Source organism: Phragmites australis, chromosome 5, assembly GCF_958298935.1.
Source record: "Phragmites australis chromosome 5, lpPhrAust1.1, whole genome shotgun sequence".
Lineage (NCBI taxonomy): Eukaryota > Viridiplantae > Streptophyta > Magnoliopsida > Poales > Poaceae > Phragmites > Phragmites australis.
In genome coordinates this window covers 43,173,854-43,195,951 of record NC_084925.1, presented here as the reverse complement: position 1 = coordinate 43,195,951, position 22,098 = coordinate 43,173,854, and the positions used below count along the sequence as shown (strand labels likewise).

At 51.0% G+C, this 22,098-nt stretch overlaps 1 protein-coding gene across 1 annotated transcript; it reads left to right on the top strand.

Moving 5' to 3' along the window:
• The first annotated feature begins 14,295 nt into the window (after window positions 1–14,295).
• On the top strand, window positions 14,296–16,068 carry LOC133919842 (FCS-Like Zinc finger 3-like). The gene is made up of 2 exons (XM_062364374.1): window positions 14,296–14,764; window positions 15,608–16,068. The coding sequence occupies exons 1-2, from the start codon at window positions 14,448–14,450 to the stop codon at window positions 15,771–15,773; spliced, it is 483 nt and encodes a 160-aa protein (XP_062220358.1). The 5' UTR covers window positions 14,296–14,447; the 3' UTR covers window positions 15,774–16,068.
• The last annotated feature ends 6,030 nt before the right edge of the window (window positions 16,069–22,098 follow it).

Here is a 22,098-nt window from a genome sequence, read left to right as displayed (position 1 = left end):
GCCCTGTTCGGGGACTACTGCGAGGACCTCGGCATCATGCTCTGTTTCGCCTCTGTCGCTCATCCTCGAAGCAATGGGCAGGTCGAGCGTGCCAATGCTGAGATACTGAAGGGGCTCAAAACCCGGACCTATGACGTGCTCGCAAAGCACGGGAAAGGGTGGATCGACGAGCTACATGTTGTGCTATGAGCCAATCGGACCACGCCAAGCCACGCCACCGGGGAAACGCCTTTCTTCCTCGTGTACGGAGCTAAGGCGGTCCTCCCTCCGAGCTCACTCTTGGCTCCCCTCGAGTGCATGCCTACTTCGAAGGCGAGCAGGAACAGCGAAGGCGCGACGACGTCGACTACTTGGAGGAGCGCTGGCGACATGCCGCCGTCCGAGCAGCTAGATACCAGCAAGGCCTGCAGCGCTATCATCAGCGTCACATCCGGGCCCGGTCACTCGAGGTTGGGGATCTAGTTCTCCGACGCGTCCAATCGCATGAAGGAAGGAATAAACTGTCCCCTGTGTAGGAAGGCCCCTTTACCGTGATTGGTGTCCCGCGAGAAGGCTTGTTTCAGCTGGCTGCGGAGGATGGGCAGCCGCTCCCAAACACGTGGAACATCGAGCATCTACGCAAGTTCTATCCTTAGGTGGACATGTTTGTGCTCGGATCAACCAAGCCGGGGGTCCTCCCCGCCCAAGTTGGCCGGGGGCTACCACCAACCATGTAAGTCACCCAACCTTGTACAACATTGTCAATATATACTCTCATTGTCTAGCTCTTATTTCAAATTTTTTTTCTCTGGAATCCATATGTTTAATCTGTCTGGTGAGATGCTCGATTGTGCGAGAAAAACATGCTCTCTCATTTTTTCCGTTGATAAAAGAAGCCCGATCAGTATGCGCTCGGGCAGTTGCCGCTGACCTAAGTGTGTTGTATTAGGTTGTGGTGTCCGGTGCCATGGCAGTACCCCGAGCATCACCGAGCCTCTGGGGTTCTCGGGTAATCCTACCGCTTGAGCAAAGAGTGGTCGGGAACCTAGACCCCAGGGGCGGGCTGTCGGTGCTCGGTCTGGTCAGTCCTTCCCGGGCACCACCGAACCATAGAACCTCTGGGTTATGCCTCTGTCTGTATACTTCACCGGTCCGGGTATTCGAGAGGTCTCGGGTCAAAAACGAGAGCAGTCTATAATAACTACCGCACTAACAGAGCGCACCAAACAAAAAATCTTTTCCTATTTTCTTAAGCTTACAGATCAACAATCGAGAATAAAAGCAGCTCGACCGCGAGGGCCTCCGTGCCCAGGGCGCTGCTCAAGCCTATGGGGTCCTCGGGCAGTCCTACCACTCGGGCACGAGTGGTCGGGACCGCCTGGCCCCAGGCTCCCTCTCATTCTTTCCAGTGCTCGGGCGCTCTGTCCAAGGGAACCAAGTCCCCGGGCACCTCGAGCTCGGAGCGCATACCCCTCCTGGATCGGTCAGCCGGAAGGCTGATAGTTGTTCGGTGAGTGGCTAAAGTCATACGAATTTACATTCTTACTTATTCAGCAATCTATCGTTCCCGAGTTATCCTCGGGGCCCCCACATTCCAATCTGTTCGGCGAGATGGTCTCCTCACGCACAAAACCTGCCCACGTGTTCGTTTTTTCCGGAACGACAGAGCGGACAGTAGTCGGGTGTACCATACGAACGGCGATGTCTGACCGAAGTCCTTCATGGTGGTCGTGGTATTCGACCCGCTTGATAGTACCCCAGGCACTACCGAGCCTCTGGGATCTCGGGTAATCCTACCGCTTGAGCAAAGAGCGGTCGGAAGCCTAGACACTGGGGGCGGGCTATCGGTGCTCGATCCCGTCCATCCTAGCCCGAACACCACCAAACCGTGGGGACTCTATGTCGCATTTCCGCCCGCACGTGTCTCTGGTCTGCTTGTTTGAGTGGTCGTAAAGTGGAAAAGTGTTCACTGGTTGTGACGTGCTCCGTGCTGGATCGACATATCTCCCGAGTAAGGAAGTTCGTGCCTTTTGTCTCTTGACTTAGCCGCTGCAGACTCGCGAGGGCTCGGGGGCTGAACGCGCGGAGTGGTCTCACTACCCGGACGATGAGTGGTCGGGGCGACTTCGTTCTCGGGGGGGGGGGGGAGCCCGGGCTCGGTCCGACTAAGTACTCCTCGGGACATCAAGTGAAAAGCGAAAAGACTTCATCAAGCATCAAGACAAACATTGGAGTTGCGATCCCGAAAAAAAGCTTTCATTATATTCAAAAAAGAAGAGCCATTCGGAGGGATCACTCCCATATTTACAACAAGTCAAAAAACAAAAAACAAAAGCCTAATCTAGGTTGGCGGGCTCTGAAGGCGGCGAGGAGTCTTCGCTGCTGCTACCCCTGCTCGATACCGGCGGTGGCTCCCGTGTGAAGCAAGCCGCCACCTCGGCGGTGACACCCCGGACAGCATCCCAGGCGACCCCTTCCTCAGCCTCAACCACCCCCTGCCGGGCTGGCTCCAGTGAGAAGTTTGGGTCTCGGCTTCGGTAGCAGGCCAGGACGTGCGCGGCCACTGCTTGGGTCAGAGCGCGCCCCTCCCGGGAGGCCAACTCCTGCACAGCCCAGGGAAGAACCTTCAATCGCCAGCTGATCTCCTCAAAGCCGAGGGCGATGTGGCCGATGGTCTCTTGATCCATCCCCTTCTCACCCACGTTGACTCGCCCGAGCCCGGCCGCTCTCACGGACCTCCGTGCTTGCCAAAGAATGTCTCGCATCATCAGCTTGATGTTGGCCCGCTCGGCGACGACGGTCTCGAGATCGTCCTTCGCGATCTGCAGCCGCTCCTCGAGGCTAATCCCCTCGGCCGCACTGGTCGAGACGACGCTGGTCGCCGGGGCTTCGGCTTGACCCCGCTTCACCTGCTCGGCGAGGGCAGTAAGGGCCTGCTCCCAGGTGGCCAGCTTGGCCTCCCATTTGGCGGCCTGCTCCTCCCGAGCAGTTAGGGCCGTTGACGATGTGGCAGCCTCCTCTTCGCACAGGGTAAGCTGCTCCTCCCGGGCATCCTGAGCCGTCACAGTTATTTCGACGTCGGTCTCGCGGACCGCCACCTCCTCCTCCTGGCGGAGGACTTCGGTGCGACTCCGCTCGAGCTCATCGTTTTGGCGGGCTAAGTCTGTCCGGGTGGTCTCCACAGCCTTCTCGCGCTGCAAGACGGCTTCCTCCCGAGCACGGACCAGCCGCTCCCTAGCGAGCAGTTCCGCGGCCCGCTGCCTCGATATCTCCCCCAATCGGTTGGCCTCCTCCTACGCGGCGATGGCCTCCTCGCGCACCTCCTCCAGGGCCTCCCGCTCCTCGGCCACCGCGCGCATCGCCCTCTCATGGGTGGCGCGGCCCGAGGCAATGCGGGCTTCCAAAAGCCGGCTGACCTCCGCCAAACGGCCCCTCTCCTCGACGAGGGCGGCGCGGTACACCTCGAGCTGCGCCCGCTCCCCCACCACGGCCGCCTCCAGCCGCTCGATCACCTCCCGGGCGCTTTCTAGCACGTTCGGGAGGGGTTCTGTGGCCTGGCTGGATGACGACCGGGCACTGGGTCCCCTGCGAGCCTCGCTGCAGAGGCGCTTAGGGTCCCCGATTGCTGGCACGTTGGCACCGCCCTCGCCGCGGCCATTTGCCCTGCCCACGAAGTGCTCAGGGCAAGCTCGGCCGGCGCCGGCTGCTCGGGAGCGGCCGCTGCCCTTGGCTCGGGGCAGGGCGGCGCCTGCGGCTCCAGCTCTGCCAACGCACACAGCTCAGGCGCCGACGAGCTCGTTTCGGGGGCAGGAGCAGGCCTCGGCGCCTCCGGTCGCCTTTGGTCCCCGGTGGCGTCCTTGGGCGGCCTGAAAACAGAGAAAGGTTAGTCCCCTAACTTACATCCGGGCAAAATGCGCTCAGGAAAAGGACAAAACTCACGTCAATTTCGGTCCGCAGTATTGCCACCGGGACTCTGGGATCTTGAACTCCAGGCCCTGCGACTTCGGCCCAGAGTCTGCCCTCCTCCTCTTCGGTGGGGGGCTCTATCCCTCGGGCCACTGAGGAGCCACCGTGGAGCCCGCCTCCGGCTGCGGGTCGGCCCGGGCGCCCGCTGTGGCGGCGCCGGCCCGGCCTCGGTCTCCGGGCTCCCGCGCCCTGGACCTTGCCTTCGTCGTGGATTCCGCACCGGACGACTGGCCGCCCCGGCCTCCCTCCTTCGCGCCGCCCGCCGACGACCGCTGCCGTGGAGGCGACGGTGACGACGATGACGAGGGCTAGGGCACGAACGTCCGGGGGCGCTTTCCTTTGTCCCCCGAGGCCATTGCTCCGCTGCTAGCGGTGCCTCTTCCGCCGGCCTGATGGTTGCTGCCTGCGGCAGCCCCACGGCCGGCCCGCGGCCTGCCGCCCGCAGCGCCCCTGCCGCCGACCTGCGTTCGGTCGCCCACGGCCTCCCTGCCGCCTACCTACGGCCTACCACCCGTGGTGTCCCCGCCGCCGATCCTCCTCTGCGCGTCGCCCGCCTCCTCATCTACCCCGGGAATCTGGATAGTCCCGGGGTTCTGGCGCCCCGGCCGATCAACCAAACCTTGGGCGTCGAACTCGGGTAGCGTCGCTTGCAGCGCCACCCGGCCCGGGTCGGCGCAGAGCGCCAATTGCTCCCGGGGAAGGACCGCCCGGGTGAGGTCTTCCACGCCGGTCACCACCCACAGCAGGCCCACCAGCGCTCCCTCATCCAGGTCCCCGTCCTCGCCGATCTGGGTCCTGGTGATGTCGTTGGAGCCGGTGTACATCCAGCTGGGGCGGACCCGCTCCCGCAGGGGCACCAGGCGGTGGCGCAGATAGTCCGCCACCACCATCACCGACGTTAGCCCCGCCTGGCGCAATTAGTCGATCTGGTTCAGCACTGGCCGCATCCGCTCGTCCTCCGCCGGGGCCGTTTCCCAGATTGACCTCTAGGGCTCCGCCACCACCTTCGGCAGCGTGAGGCGGTCGTGGGGGCTGACGACGACGTAGACCCAGTCGCGCCGCTAGTCGTCCCACTTGCTCCATAGCTAGGGAATGTACAGCTTCGCCAAGCGGTCCCGCAGCCAGAAGTTGCAGCAGCCAGCGACGTCCGCGGTGGAGGAGCTTCTCTTCTTCCCGGCCAGCCGCAGCACGAAGAAGTGGCGGAACAGCACCACCGACGGCGGCACCCCCACGAACATCTCGCAGAAATGCACGAAGATGGCCAAGATGACCACCGAGTTCGAGCTGAGGTGCGCCAGCTGGATCCCGAACGTGTCGAGGATCTAGAGGAAGAATGTCGAGAATGGCGACACCAGCCCGGTCGCCACGAAGGAGACGAAGACGATGATGCGCTCCGGTCGATCTGTGACGGGCAGGAAGCTCGTCGGCGTCACCACCGACGCCTCCCGCTGGCCTTCGGGCACCATCAGCTTCCGCACCTTCTCCGCCCCCTCCTCATTGACAATCCTCGACTCCGGCAGTATGCTGTCAGGTCCCTTGTCACGGCGGCTGCTTCCTGCCCTCGGCATTGTTTCGGGGTGGGGAGTGTGCTGGAACGGTGGGGAAAGAGAGTGCGCTGCGGGCCGAATGGAGGGCGAAAGCTCTCGAGCGCAAGGAAGAAGAAAGCAAGAAGGCTTGATCGCAAAGATGGCGTAAAGGGGCAACGGTTCGCTCCCCTCTTCCTTCTATATCCTAGGGATTTCAAACGACGCCTGCCGCGACGCATTCGGCGAGACGAATTTCCTCCACTGGCGTGAGCGCTAGGCGAATCTCCCTCGATCTGCTCGGTTCCCACGGGCGCCGCCTACCTCGTTATCACGCGCCTCAGGAGTTGGTTGGACGCGCATCCGTTTGACTCCCCGCTGGGCCGTACCAGAAGCCTGGGCCAGAGAGACTAGCGCCTAAAAACACGCCATGTGGCATCGGTGCTGGGATCGGCCTCGATGAAGACGAAGGCCCCATCCGTAGTCCCTGAGCCATCACCTGCCAATGGGCCCGGAGGCTGCTGTCGGTGACACAGGAACCAGGGGTCCCCGAGTCTCGAGGCCAGATCAGCAGTTTGCCACGTGGCACCCTCCCGCGGGGATTATCTCGGTGAGGTATGAGAAGACTAAGTCCCGAGAGAGGGTGCTCGGGGCCATGAACAGTGGTCCCCGGCTACCTGAGTTCCCCGATGACCCGAGAAGACCAAGTGCCGAGAAGAGAGTGCTCGAGGCCGTGAACAGTAAACCCCGAGCATTCAAGTCCCCCGACGACCAGGAAAGCTGAGTACCGGGAAGGGTGTGCTCGGGGCTGCGAACAGTGGCCCCCGAGCACCCGAGTACCCCGAGGACCCGAATAGCTAATTCCGGGAGAGAGTGCTCGGGGCCGTGAACAGTGGCCCCCGAGCACTCGGTTCCCCGAGGACCAAGAAAGGGCATATCCAGGAGAGAGAGCTTGGGGCTGTGAACAGTGGCCCCCGAGCACTCGGTTCCCCAACGGCCTCAGAAGTCCTTCGCCAGTGGCCCCCATAGAGGTCCAGCGGTGAGGTGTCAACCAGTGAAAGGCCCGATACCGCATTTAAGAGGGTGCGTGGCCTGTCACTTCCAACTGCTCCTACCACGCTCGGTGTCAGTCCCTGCCACGGCATGGCAGGGAGGCGTGGGGACATGTAATGCACGGGTCCCATCCCGCGTCATCCGGCGCGCCCCCGGATAACATCGCGAAGCCCAAGGCGCCCCGCCTGCCGCCCTGCTGTGTCAGGTGTACAAGACCGAGCGGGCACACCGGGCCGTTCAGTGGCTGCCTGGTGAGCCCTCTTCGCGGCGCCCGTTGCAGAACGACATCATGACAAACAGACCAGACGGGGGCGCGTTCAAACCTCCCCGTCGCTTCGCGCAGCAGCCCATGATGGTTGCCTTCCATTTATGGAGCCTTGGAACTCGTGACCTCCCTTTCTGGGTATGCTACCGTTGGCGAGTATTTAAGGAGGAGCCGGTGGACACAGAAGGGGGATCCGAATCGAGATCTGGACAAGTTGAAGACAAGCACAGAAGCTCAGATCACTGAAGAACAAGGAGCCTGAAGCTCTAGGATAAACAAATATTCTTGTAACCAGCAACATATCTGAGAGACATTCTGAGAGCATTTATAGCATACACACAGGAGTAGAGTGTTATGCTCGGTGCGGCCCGAACCTGTCTAAAACCTCCAGTGCATTTACTGCATTTTGCATCCGATCGTTCCATCCCACCTGCCATCGCATTTACGCCCATTTATTTCACCCGCAAAACAGATTCAGAATCATCCCCCGGCCGAATCTCAAAGGGGGTCCCTCCGGATCCCTGCTTTAGGAGTTCACCCTCCGGATTCCAAAGAGCAGTAAATTAAATTCTAATTTAACGCCTGCAATAATTTGAATCATATGTATTTTTGTTTATTTGTTTTTATGGTTCCTTGAGTGGAGATCAAAGTTTTAAATCCAAATCATAATGTAAATATTCTTATTTGAATTTATGCCAAACCCAATTTCTTTTTCAAATCCAAAATCAAATACATCCAATTGAATTTACCCAAAACAAGTCAAATTCCTTTTATTCTTCTCTGGTGCTGCCATCTTTCCCTCTCTGCGCTAGCCCACCAACCAGCTTGGTTAGGCTCACCTCTCCACTCCCTCTCCCACGCATGCGCATGGGCCACCTCCCTGGCCCATTCCCCGCACACGTCAGCCCACCGCCACGATGCATGCGTGCGAGTAGCAACCCATCACACCGTTGCCCTGCTCTCTCCCTCTCGCTGCCACACAAGACCCATGCGCTTGAACCATCCTCTACCTCCAACGCACCTGCTGTGCTGTCTCGCCACCATGGCTTGTGCAGTAAATGCGTCATCAACTTCCGTACCACACACCCCTTCTCTGCTCTCTCCCCTCTCTTTGCTCTCTCATGCGCGACCCGAGATAGTGTCAGACACCATGACTTGGGAAGTCACCTTGCCAATTGGACGGCAGCCACGTAGCTACGCACCCCACGATTTATAGTGGACGTCGGCCAACGCGTTGCTCACCGAGGACATCGTCGCACCACCTCCGCTCCCTCACTATAAATGGAGCTCCTGCTCCCCATCCTTCCCTTTTTTCCTTAATTCGTCACGACCCAAATCTTCACCGCCACCATCCAATTTGTCGCTATTGCTGAACACCGATACCACAAACCAAAGGAGGAGCACCGCCCGAGGAGCATGTTGGCCTCCCTAAGCCACCCATCCCCACCCAATGGTTGTGCGGAGCTCGCCGTACTACCAACGTGCCCCAAATTTGCCGCTACAACACTCCTTCTGGCCAAACAAACACACAATGAGTTTCCCCTCGCCCTCCTCTTTCCTTTGCACATGTCGTTTTTAATTCAGCCCGACGCCGACACACCCCTCCGCGATGAACCCCCTCCCGACACCAACGCGCCCTCCTTGGCCCTTGAACCCCCTGACCGGACTGCTCATGTCACGCTAAACCTGTAGCCGCCCATAGCCAGCCGAATCTCTCTCTCCTTCCTCTCCTCACCCGATGACCGACCGAGCCGCCACCTCCATGGCCATCTCCGGCCGTCAATTGGACCTAAACCGGTGGCCGCTTGCCATTGTTGACCCCCAAAATGGGTTCTTTACAGTCCGTAGATGCCCAACCCGTATTTCTTGTTGAGAGTCCCTAGGGAGAACCCAACTCCAGCGAGATTCCAGTACAGGAACACCGTGATTTCTCATCACCGGTTGCTCCCTCACTCTGCCCAAGCTAGTGCGGCCCGGCCAAGCATGCCGCGATCAACCATTGGTGGGCCGGTCTGCTGGCCAGCCTAGTGAGCCTAGGTCGTGCCTCCGAGGGTATGAGGAACCATCCAAATAGTATTCTAATTAATCATGAAGAGGATCATTATTCGTAATCACAACCTCAATGATTAACCAGAATACCATCCTAGTAGTCCCGGCACGTATTTTGTGACCAAGATCGGAACACATGTCTTTCCAACATATAATATCACAACAAGGCTTAAGAAAAAGCGATTAATTAACCTTATATTACAAGTTATTAAGCATTCAACTATTTACAACAGTTTACACAAAAGATTAAATCAATTACATAACGAAAACAAAACTATAGACAACAAATGAATAGTGGAGCCACATGCCCTTAGGCTCCACCCAAAAGCTTCACCACTTGATAGTAATTGCCTACTCAGGCCTGCCACTAACATCGACGGGCGTGAAGTAGCAAAAAATGAGCACCTTCTCACTAGAAGTAACTGAAAGAGTAGCGTGAATACAAAGGTACTCGCAAGACTTAATCTATATAGAGTACATATAGATAATCCGACTCCAAAGATTATGCATTGAGCCATTATTAAGGAGAAGGACACAAGGTTAAGTAAATTAATATGCGTAAGCACCTATACTTAACCAAACAAACCTTTCCAAACCTGTAAACAACTTGAACGTAAATGTAAATGGAACCATCTCATATAATCAACAATCATGCCTAACAAAACTATACCAAACATCCCACATTCGTGACTCTACGACCGATACAAATGAATAGGAGCATGCTCATGATCGAGAGCATGACAATTTTAATTATTTTTACACCGCGTAGGGGTATAATTTTACCCACACGACACGAGAATCATACGGCTTGAGTGACCACATAGGGCCACCCAAGAGAGTACCCATGTCAACCTTTCTCAGATCCAGAACCAGCCACTTGCAATGCCCCTATGGCACCAGGATTACCGTGAGCGTATCTCGGACACCTTCGGCTTCCCGCCACCTTGCTTCTCCTTTTCTTTTTCTCTTACACGTTATAGGGCCACAAGGCAAGTGTCGGCGTGGCGTATAATATTCAGCTTACCTTACTATTAAATCAGCATGTGGTTAGTACGAAAAGTGCTAGAGCCAACTACACCGATGGACGGTGCTTAAACGATGCAAGTGGTCAATGGTGCCCAGGCTCCTCTCCCGAATTACCCCGAGGAACTCCTCTGGGGCAGAATACACCCCTAGCACCACCCACATCTCGCCTCAACCTCATCACTCATCCAACCATCAAAATCATAATCAATATTTGTGAACAATAAGTAAGCTCTAAGCTCGCGAACAATGGATGAACCAATGCTCGACTTCTATCGAGGATCTATGCATTGCTAAGTATTTCGAACAACTTTTAAGTTAGACACCGACAATGTTATCAGACTACATGGATATGCTTTAAGTTAGACATCAACATAGATTCTACCCATAGACACCCAACATCGACTTATTGTACATGAAAACTAACATAAAACATAACTTATTAATTTAGTCTCCATAATTCAATCAAAGGGTGCAATATGCTTATATGCTTGCTTCGCTGCTCTGGGGTTTGCCTGATACTTTTGCACAATACTCGCAAAACTCTACAAGCATGGATAAGTGTTCACATAATGCATGCTTGAATAATACTAAAGCGTTGTTCTTCAAAAACATTTGCAAAAGATCGCTAAGTGATTAAGGTTTCAAAGTTTGAAACCTCGGACAAGCTAACCTAAGTAAACATAGCCTTGCCTAACTGGTGGTCAGACCAACGTAGAGGTGGCAGTTAGACTGCCAGCTTGCATAGAGTTTTGGCCTCTAACGGCCAGACCGCATGCATGATAGCGGTCAGACCAGCCCTAGTGGTGGTCTGACCAGGGTTAAAAAAACCGACGGTAATTGAGCAAAAATCGTGATAACCGACCTTCTCGGTCCGGTTCGATTTCAGAAACCAAACGGTAACCAAATTTGAATTCAAAAAATTCAAAAAAAATAAAAAATTCAAAAACAAATCTTAAAAAAAAACTAGACACAATTCTAAGACCTTATGTGAAAACATATTTCAAAAATAATGTCGTTTGCATCATATTCTATAGGGAGGAAGTTTGAAAAAAATAAAAATATTGAAGCGTGCGGCTCAGTTATTAACTCATGTTAAGGAAAAGTTTAACATGCAAACACATATTTTTCTTGTGTAAAACTTATCTTAAAAGGATCTTTAAAATTGATTTCACTTTATTTAGAGTTTTATTAATTTCTCTATAATTTTTACAAAGTTCACAAGCATAAAGTGAATATGTTAAGAAACAACACTGTAATTAACTTTTTCATGTCTACTATTATTTTTTCTACGTAAATCATAGTATAAATAAACTAATAAAAGTGGTTTCACTAATTTTTGAGGTGTGATGGGTCAGTTATGAATTAATCTAGTCGTAACACATTTACACAATCATGCATGTTACAATAACTAATTCATGAGTTCATATATTTTTAAAAGACATAGGATCATGTAAGAAGACTAACAAAATTATTTTCATGATTTTTGGATTAGGGAGTAAACTATGCATTTAACTTGGTTTAAAAAATACAATTTCTCACAGAAAATTTTGAACTTTTTTATGAATATAAATACTTTTATCATGTAAATCATGTTACAAGGAAACCAACAAAATTTGTTTCACTTGATTTGAAGCTCAAATGAATTAGTTATTGATTTTACAAGATTGAGATAATTTTTAGGTGTTTTGTTGAACTTCACTTAAAATCGACAAAACCGCTCGATAAATCGAGAAAACCGAGTGGTTATCGAGAAAATTGAGCGGTTACCGACAATACGGAAAATTCGAGAAAACCGCTCGGTAACTGGTCCAAACCAACCGGTTACCGAACGGCTAAAATCGTAATTTTTTTCCAAATTTCAAATTTTGCCAAATGAATTTTGTCCGATTTTTTTGAATTTTCGACCGGTTACCGCGGTAACCGCGAGATTGAGATAATTTTTAGGTGTTTTGTTGAACTTCACTTAAAATCGACAAAACCGCTCGATAAATCGAGAAAACCGAGTGGTTATCGAGAAAATTGAGCGGTTACCAACAATACGGAAAATTCGAGAAAACCGCTCGGTAACTGGTCCAAACCAACCGGTTACCGAACGGCTAAAATCGTAATTTTTTTCCAAATTTCAAATTTTGCCAAATGAATTTTGTCCGATTTTTTTGAATTTTCGACCGGTTACCGCGGTAACCACGAATTTTCAGTTACCGCCGGAGCTCGGTAACCGAGCTCCGGTCGGTAAGGTGAACTGTGGGTCTGACCCCTATATAGGGTTTTCAAATCAAATTCTCCGGCCCTAACTGGTGGTCAGACATGCCCTATTGAAAGTCGAACCGCCAGACCTTGCCAACAACGCCTTGCAGGGTTACGAGTGAGGAGTCAACTAAACCTTCGATAACAAAGGGTACCAAAATGCTCTATGGGACTAGAGGAGTGATTCTAAAATAATTTGGATAACATTCACCGAACTAAACTGGAAATACCTCATGGATTGGAGCTAGGCTAGGTTGAACTTAGGTCTAAACAACATGAGGGTCGAATCAAGCTTGGAAACAACTAAAAAATGGTAGAGGATGCCTCCTCTTAGTGTATGGCAGCTTCCTAAACGGATCAATCTACTCTAGAGAAGCTCCGGTTTGGAGATCGAGCTCCCGAGTGATGTGCGGACTTGAGGTTGGATGAGCGTGCCTCCGATGAGGGAGAAGAGGGGAGGATCTCGAGGAAGTCCTCCGGAAGCTTGGGGAGGTTACCACTGTCGATCTCTGGTCGTCGTGGACGTCGAGGTGGAGCTCTCCTTCTCTCTCTAAGGTGGAGTGGGGAAGAGAGTGAGGGAGCGAGTGTGAGAGAGAGCAAGAGAGAGTGATCGATTCACATAAGTCGAGCCTCTGTGCTCTGGTGATTAGACCGCCAATGCTCCTGGTCAGACCGCGGTAAGTTCACGTGGTAAGCCCACGTGGTTGCACACCTAGCGGTCAGACCACGGGTAAGCCCAGTCAGAACACGAGGGTGGTTTTTTGCTGAATTTTCCTAAATGTTCTCTTATCTTCACTTTCCACCTTTTTCTACGTATTTGGAGCTTCTCCAAAGTGCTCTAAATCATCTCTAAAGTACTTGAAACATATTTTGACTCAACTCGATAAATAAATACATATAATTACATACGATGATGATCATGCATGCTTAATTATGTTTAGCGGGTCCCACCCATGGCCCCTGCCCATAAATAATGTCATCTCATTTTTTTTCTCAATTTAATTTTGAATTAAATCTTTTGTGAGTCCTAACTTCTTCATGTTAACTCCGATTCTAACGATTTTTTCACTTGAATTAATCTAAATTCGAGATCTACCTCTCTATCCTAACGTGATATCTATTATGACTCATTTGATATTTTATTTGGTATAAATTAATTCTTCTCTAGTATAAACCTTTGTTGATTGTAATCCTGTTTGTAGAAACATAGGATATCGCAAAGAACCCCAAGATCCTGACTTCGACCATGGTTTAGAAAAAGATATTGAAGAAGGCAAGTTCTATCTCTTTGATCATTTTTAACTTATATTTTCAATGATATAAATTGATTAACTTAAAACTTGACTTATTATCACACGTGTTATGTACTGTGTTATTTCAACTACTTGCAGTATTTACTTCCTATCAAACAATTGTTAGTTCTTAAATGTCTAATCCATAATACATTTGATCCTAAAATTTACATGTTATTATCTATATTAAAATTGGACGACACCGTGATATCTAACATGTTTATAATGAAATACATTCTCTTAGAAGATATCACTTCACTGTTTAACAAGTCAACTCATATACGATAAATGTTCCTCTGATCTTCTCTTGTCCTCTCTTCTCGACTACTTCATCGTAACCGAATGCGGTGCGTCCTCAATTTGTTCTTTTATTCCCTCTGGGTCCAATCTCAAGTGCTTCTCAATCCAATTGAACATCTTTTCGATCAGTGCGCAAGCTTGTCGTCGCATGGTAGCCATAAGCAAGATTCAGTTCCTCTTGTTGTGGTTAGCCCATGGAGACAACTCCTCCGATAAACCCCTCTTCAGCCGACGAGGACCGCCCTGGCAGGCACCGCGGTGGGGAGCTCCCGATGGAGCGCACGCCTTCGATGGTCTCCACCGTGGGGGAGGACAGGGGCGGCACATCTCCTCAGGACTCATACTAGTGGACGACGGTCTGGGAGTAGAGGAACACAGCGGCAATGACGACTAAGGGCAGAGTCAATGATGCAAAGAGGGTGGCCAGAGACCCGTTCGATCGGGCTGGATAATTTCGTGTCGCGCTCCACGTTAGAACGGCGCGGTGGTGATACAAAGAGAACAAAGTAGCACACAAATACGCGAGTAACAATAGTAGTAGCATTTAAACAAAAAGTTAATTTTTCAATCTCTTAAGTGTTGCTCCCCGGCCTCCTTTATTATACCCCCTCGGCCGCTCCTCCCAAAACCCCTCTCCCCGTCCCCGCCCACCAGTCATCCTCTGTCCCCTCCCCACCTCTCCAAATCTTGGGACAGAAAAAACCGCATCAAATCACAGGGTGCCAGGCGCGCGGGATCGAGGAAGGAATGGAGCCGGCGGAGCGAATCGGGTCCAGGACGACGCTGGGGAAGCGCCGGAGGAGCAGGGTGCTGCCCCGGACGGCCAGCATGGTGACGGTGCCGTCGGCGGCGAAGCAGGGGCGCCAGGAGCAGGGCGGCGACGTGCCGTCGTCCTCTTCCCTGCCCGCTGGTGGCGCGGGGATGGGCGCCGGAGGAGACGGCGCGGCGCCGAGGGGTTACTACTCCGGCGGCTACTTCGCCGGGGCGGAGACGGCGGCGTTCTTGAAGGCGTGCGGCCTCTGCAACCGCCGCCTCGGCCCCGGCCGCGACACCTTCATCTACAGGTCTGTAGATCAAGATCACCGCTGCTTTTACCTTCTGCCGGTGTTGACGTTGGAATGCCCGTCAAAATTCCCTTGTTCTTGTGTCATAATTCTGTCACGAATCGATCTTTTCACGTTGCTTTGCGGTGTACTACCAGTGGCTCTTATCAGTTCGTTTTCCACGTCAGGATTGCACCTAGATCGAATCTCTTTTCATCATGTTGCTGGCTTGTTTATGTACGATTCCATCTTGTGTTGGGTTGATGCAAAATTCTGTGTTGATCTCGTGGTTTTGCCCTCGTTTACTTAGAAAAGTAATTGCGATCTGTCCCCTTCTATTGAATTAGGGAAGTGTTTGATCTGTTCCCATTTATTGACGGAAATAATTACTTTGTGATCCCCATTTATTTGGCGAATTAATTTCGATCTGAATCTATTATCACCATCACGTCTAGTTCATACTATATCATGAATCCAATTCCCTACAGTTTTCTAGAGGAATATTTGATGCGAATCTTTCTTTCGGCGATTTATTTATTTGCTACCAGTTAACTGTTCTTCGGATGCATCATGTAGGTGTGCATAATTTAGATTATGAGCCAAGCCTACATACTGTACTACTCCAAGCAAAGCATTAAGAAAAACCAACTGGCCAATCATATGAGCTGTTCTTTGGTTATGATAGAAAAACCTGGTTACATGTAATCATCTAACTCAGAATTCTTTAATTGTCACATCCCTCATCTACCGCATGTTTTAAAAAAGTTTTTTCGTCCTTGAATGGAGTAGAAGATTAATAGTAATTCTTTGTTAAAGATATTGGCCGTAACATGATGCTTGGATTCTGTTCTGTGCGGTGTGCAGGGGTGAGGTGGCATTCTGCAGCCAGGAGTGCAGGGAGAAGCAGATCGAGTACGACGAGCGCGTGGAGAAGACCTGCTGCCTCACCTCCATCAAGGAGGCCCCGTCCGTCTCCGGCGCCAGCTCCGACCAGTCCAGCAGCGGCGGGGAGACCGTCGCCGCCGCCTAGCCCAGCGCGACGAAGAGGTGTGCAAGGGGTGCTGCGTTTTCGCACCCTGCAGAAGATAGGAACAGCAACACCAAATCGACCAGTCCGTTAGTTTCTGGCCATGCGCCATGTGGTGCGTGCCATCATGCCATAGCGTCTGTGCATACAGCTTAGCTCTAGATTCGCTCATGAACCGAAGTGGCAGTGGGAGGTGAATGCATCAGCACTTCGGCGGTGGTCGATGCCTGTGACTCTGAATTCTGGAACCATTGTTTTCTTCTCTGTCCGAGGAAAAAAAACCTGGGTTGCAACAGAATTGCACATCTTTCGCTACCCTCTGTTTGCACCTGGTTGTTTGATTTCCTTTACGCTGTTGTGCAGTTTTGTGTTGAGATCTTGACAAGGCGATGTATCAGCAGGTAGGTGTGTTGGGACAAGTTTGTTGTGCAGTCTGTAGCTGATAAGTGATGTGGCCAAGGTTGCGCAGGAGAATTTGACAACCCGCTCCCGGGAGCAACATCAATGGTTTAGCTGGCTTTTATTAGTACGCAGAGAAGAGAAGTAGATGAGGGTGAAGATGAAATTAATATAGAGGAAATTTTTGTTCATGTGAAGGAGAACCGTAGAGAGTTTAGTTTTTAAATAAGAGAAAATAAGAGATAATTTATTATAAGACATGTAAAATTAAAAACAAAAATTTATAAAAAATATGCTGAGAAAATAAAATAGCAACTATAGATAACCACTAAAATATCCTGAGTCTCTCGTGGTGATGGTGGAGAAGACAGTCGGGCTAGCAGTCTGCCACTGGGGCGTAGCAAGGCAAGGCATGGCAAGCGTATGCTATTATCCTGCACATTCTAGAGTCTAGACTGTGTTGTCCTGTGCTACAACCAGGTGAGACGCCCGTGATCTGATCGGTCCTGATGCAATCAATCGTGGGAGGTAGCCCCACCTGCAGGACAACCACCGCTGCACGGCCGCGGCAGATCTGACACGCGGTGGCTTGCACGGGTTTTTGACCGGCAGTCCCATTCGTTTACGCTCACCATTCCACCGTATTCGTCTACTGTGGTACGTAATCACCTAGTGGCACTCTGTGCTGTGACCAAGCACGGCACTGTTTACTTTAGGGCTTTGAGAGAGGAAAACTTGCGAAATCACGTCCGGACTCGTCCTTCTGGAACCGAAAATCCGCCTCATGGGGCATGGGATCTGGAGCCCTGGTCGTTGGACGCAAAAAACTGCACGGCATCTTGGCATGCTCTAGAATCTGCATCCAATGATACGCAGGTTGGTTTGTTAGGAGAGCCGTTGCGTCCTGTTACGCGTCATGGAGAAAAATGCGCTAGTACGTACATTTCACCGGCAGAAGGAACAAGAAGGTACGGACGCGACGCCGACGACACGAACACCACCGAGAGAGGAAGTGCGTTTCGGCGGCCACGACCACGCTAGCTAGCTTGACCATGTTTGTTTACAACAACTTACGTGCCTACAGATAACGGGCTGTGGTGAGAGCGTCCAGGTTCGCTCCTACCCACTCACGTTGTATTTTTGGGATTCGTATTTTATTCGTGAAGCTAGAGATTTTTTAAATCTCTTCTATAGATATATATAAATATAAATTATAGATCAACATATGTTTTAAGGTACGTGAGTATACGATTAGATATAATTATGCAGTGTTGAGGTTTAAAAAAATTGACGTGTCTACAGTATGGCCATGCCTCGGAAACAAACGACCGATCTTATTCATTTCATTGCCGAGCAGGCCTATAAAAGGCTCATCTTCTAGGCTTTCCTCTCGGTAGTCACCACACGAATTTATCTTCTTGTGGTAGCAGCATCTACAACTTTTGCAGGTTCTTGCATCTCTACTGCATCGAGTCATGGCACCGGTTCTGGAACGCAGTGAAGGAGTACAGTACTATCTCTATCTCTCTCTTGCTTCGGCATTGGCGACATGTCTGTTCATCTCTTTTCTGTTAATTTATGCTGCTAGTATTGCAATATTTCCACGTATGACTGATGCCATATCGGTGGTAAGCTCGCATCACATTGCCTTTGTATGGGCCTGAAGCTATGAAACCTGAGCACTAGTATTTGGCGTTGCATGGCTTTCATGCCCACCTCCCAAGCTAGGCGCCTGTCTCCCAAAGTCGAGTGCAAGTGCACCCTTCATCGCTCCCTGCCGTGGATGGGGAAACCGTCCCATTCTTTAATCCTCCTCTCTTCTCTTCTAGATCATTTCCTTCTCAGAGGCAGGGCAGGGCCCCTGGCTATATACTACTCTAGGACATGTAGAAATGCCATGAATATGCTCCTGTTGCGCCCGAGACTTGCAAACTACAAACAGGTCACTACAAGCGTAGGCTTCCAGTTAAAAAATAAGGAGTATGTCAGCTTTGCGAAATTACCCTGAAAATTTTCACTTCTATAGGCTTCCAGTTAAAAAATTATTGCACCTGAAAGATGGAAGAGAGCCTTGCCACCACTATGCCAAGCGAAAATCAGTAAAGAAATGGATGTAGATTCCCCATTAGATCTGCTCTTAACTAAGGTCCCATCCCATGTACTTTTGGTTGGCAAGTGGTTCGGTTTTGTTTTGCATTGTGTCGTTGTACCACCAAAAAGAGAGGAAAAAGAAGGGTTCTAGTGGCCATTGCTGACGACACAAATTATGGGAGAGGCACTAGTTCAGACGAGTGTCAATTGTTGTAGATTGTTTATTCTCTGAAAGGTCGCCGGTGTGGATTATATATTCTTCACGCAGTTTGGTTCTACATAGTTTCGTCAGGTAACCAATTCCCAAGTGGTACCATGTTTTGGACGGCCATCCGTGTCTGTGCTTCTTCGATTTGCCCTTTCTTCCAGGTCAAGGTATCAGCCATTAGGCGTTGTTATTTGCTATTGCCGCCCTTGAAGCAGAAGTCTCATTTCAGACTTCCAGTGTACACACATAACTTGACAAACTACAACACTTTGTTAGTTACGGAATAATCAAACATTCCAACAACTAGCCTGGGAAGTAATAATCTTTCTTGCTTGTTTGAATCATGTATACCATTGAGCAAATCACGCGAAAGGTTCTTCTAGCCAAACCCAGATGAAGACTCTGGGAAGTAATCATCTGTTCTTGCATGTTTGAATCATATATACCATTGAGCAAATCACGCGAAAGGTTCTTCTAGCCAAACCCAGATGAAGTCTCTGGGAAGTAATCATCTGTTCTTGCTTGTTTGAATCATATATACCATTGAGCAAATCACGCTAAAGGTTCTTCTAGCCAAACCCAGATGAAGACTCTGGGAAGTAATCATCAGTTCTTGCTTGTTTGAATCATATATACCATTGAGCAAATCACGCGAGGTTCTTCTAGCCAAATCCAGATGAAGTCTCTATTATTTGGGGCACTTCATTTGGAACCAAATGAAGCACAATAATACGCTACTTTTCTGAGCTTTTCAGCTCGCTGAGAAAGCGACGGTGTTATCTTCCTTTTTGTCCGGGAGGGGCAACAGATAAAGCACAAGCACAGCCGCAAAGAAGACGACCCCAAAGCCAAAGGGCATTGCACGTCGACACAAAGGGGAAACAGGTAGACGTCCCAGGTGTCTAGTCACATCGACATGTGTAGTGTGTTGTCTGAATTCTAACGCCTCGATGTGCCAAGCGAACTGAACGTTTCCATCACCTGCTGCTGTGCTGCACAAGCGGTTTTGCTCTCCTGCGTACCAGGTGCCGTGCCTGCCGTCTCACTGGCCTGGACACGCGCCCAGACGCGGGCCGCCGCCGCACCACGTTCGCGAAGCTGCCGAGCGGTATGGGCATGCGGCGCTCCACCTGGCGCGTTGCCACGTCCGCTCTTGAATGCATCTACATCCGCCGCCGGCAACGGAATGGCCGAGGCGGCAAACGTTCGGGACGGCGGCGCGCCGAACTGCTCGGATGGGCCGAGGATCCGTGGCCGAAACGGCCCGTGCTGTTAGCGTTCTGTTGAACAGCGCGAGGCCCCGGGCCCCGGCAGATGCTCGTTAGCCCCGAAACTCGCGGCCTGGGGCGTCGAAAGCCTTGGATTTTCACGTTTCGCTTCGGGCCTGTCCGCGGCGGTGCGGCCTGGCCAGCAATAGGGATGGTAAGGAGGCGGAACGGACCCACCCCGACCAAGCCCCGCTCAGTCCCAAAAAGCGTATCAGGGTAAAAACTCATCTGTTATTTGGTCTCGTCGGATCTTGGAACTCCAGCACACCTCAGCTCCTGACAAGCGGCGAGCGACAGATTCTTGAGTCCTGCGGGAAAAACTCTATCCTCACCCGCCCCAACTTATACGTGAAAAAAAAGTTACAGATAACATAGGTAACCGTTATTAATGATAGATCTCGTACATGTTATTTTAAATTTATTATTAATGAAAATTATAGGTGATGAGTCGTATCAATAAACCATCACTAATATTTTAACATAGTTGACGGGTCTTAACAGTGATATGTTACTTATGACTAATGAGCGTTTTTAATACAGAAAAGGTAAAAAAAAAATCACTTAAGCCACCCAATATAGGAGCCAATCGCATATACCTCACAGGACACATTATTTTTCAAATTATTTTTAGTCTTCATGTTCCATACAAATCGAACATACGACCTCCCCTCATACATGAACCTCTTTACCACCTCAACTGTCACTGTCGGAGGGTGAACTCCTGTCGCAGGGATCCCGAGAGACCCATTTTTAGAGATTCGGCCGGGGATGATCCTGAATAAGTTCGTCGAAGAAATAAATGGAAGCGGAAATAAATGCAACGGCCGGTGGTGGGGGAGGATCGTCCTAGTGCAAAGGGAAGTAAATGCACCAGAGTTTAGACAGGTTCGGGCCGCACAGGGGCGTAATACCCTACTCGTGTATGGATGCAATAACTTTCCCTGAGGGGGATCCCTCAAGGAATATGTCTGGTTACAAGAGTCTATTGTCTAGCTAAGAGCTTGAGACTCCTTGTTCTTCGGCCGGAGCTCTGCTCAGGCTTGCTTGTGATGACTTCGTCTGTTGGCTTGGTTGACTCTCTTCTTCTGTTTGCTTCGTCCTTCTTCTCCTCCGGTGTGTCCATCCTTTTATGCACTCTCCGGCCACGATATACCCCGAACGGGAAAGAAGGGGCACAAGTTCACAGACGCCACGACTGAGAAAGGCATCATCATTTCCTCTGGGTGAAGTGATAGGGGCGGTGGAAAAACGCGACGCGCGTTCGGTCACTCGTCACTGTGGACGCCCTGGCGCCAGGCGCCGTTGAGAGGGCCCACCGAGCAGCCACAGAGGCACCCGGTGCGCCCACCCTGTCTTGTTCCTCTGCCACGGCAGGGTGGCAGGCGAAACGTCTTGATCCTGGCAACGTTATCCCGAGATACACCGGATGATACGGGACGGGACCCGTGCAATTAATGGTCCCACGCCTCTCTGTCAAAGCATGGCAGGGACTGACACTGCGGCGGGAGCAGTTGGGGATACCAGGATGTCAGGCCGCGCACGCCCATTAAATGCGGCCTCGGACCTCTGACTGGTTGACACCTCGTCGGCGGGCCCCTCGGGGACCCTTCTGGGTCGTCGGGGCTTAAACCCTCTCCAAACACAAACTCACTAAATTTTGCAAACTTTGCACTAGATGTGGTTAGAGGGACTTTGAATGCTCTTAAAGTGCTCAAAAAGTCTAGAGTTCACCAGCAATAGTAAGCCTTAAAAACCATAGGGTGTGGGACTATTTATAACCCTCTCTCAAAAACTAGCCGTTACTGTTCTGTCAGACCTGACCGGAGTATCCAGTGAACACCGGAGTATCCAGCTCCAAATCCAAAAATGGCGTCAGAACGGTCACAGAACGTGTCAGAACTAGCCGTTACAATTCTGTTAAGTTACCGGAGTCTCCGGTGAACACCAGAGTCTCCGGTCCTGACAGGGCTTTCAAAAAGACTAAGTCCGGAGACTTGCCGGACCCTCCGGCCTCTCTAGGTACCAATAAAATCATTAGTACTGCGTAAAAAAAAATTACCCGTCATCTAATAACTAGTCTAGGTTATCCATCACTAATGAATTTGTTATTAGTAATATATTATAACTTGATATCACTGATGATTGTCTTAGATGACCTGTGTATGAATTCATGTTACATCCACCACTAATATTATATTTTCTTTTATCATTTTTTCAGTAATAATTTACACTCGGAGCCCGCCTATGAGCCCCGCGGGAAAAACTCGCCCCGTCCTCTCCTGTTTGTGGTGGATCCCCTGCCTCCACCGGGAAAATTGCCAGGAATTGAGAGACCATATGGCTTCGGCGCGACAAATTTGGC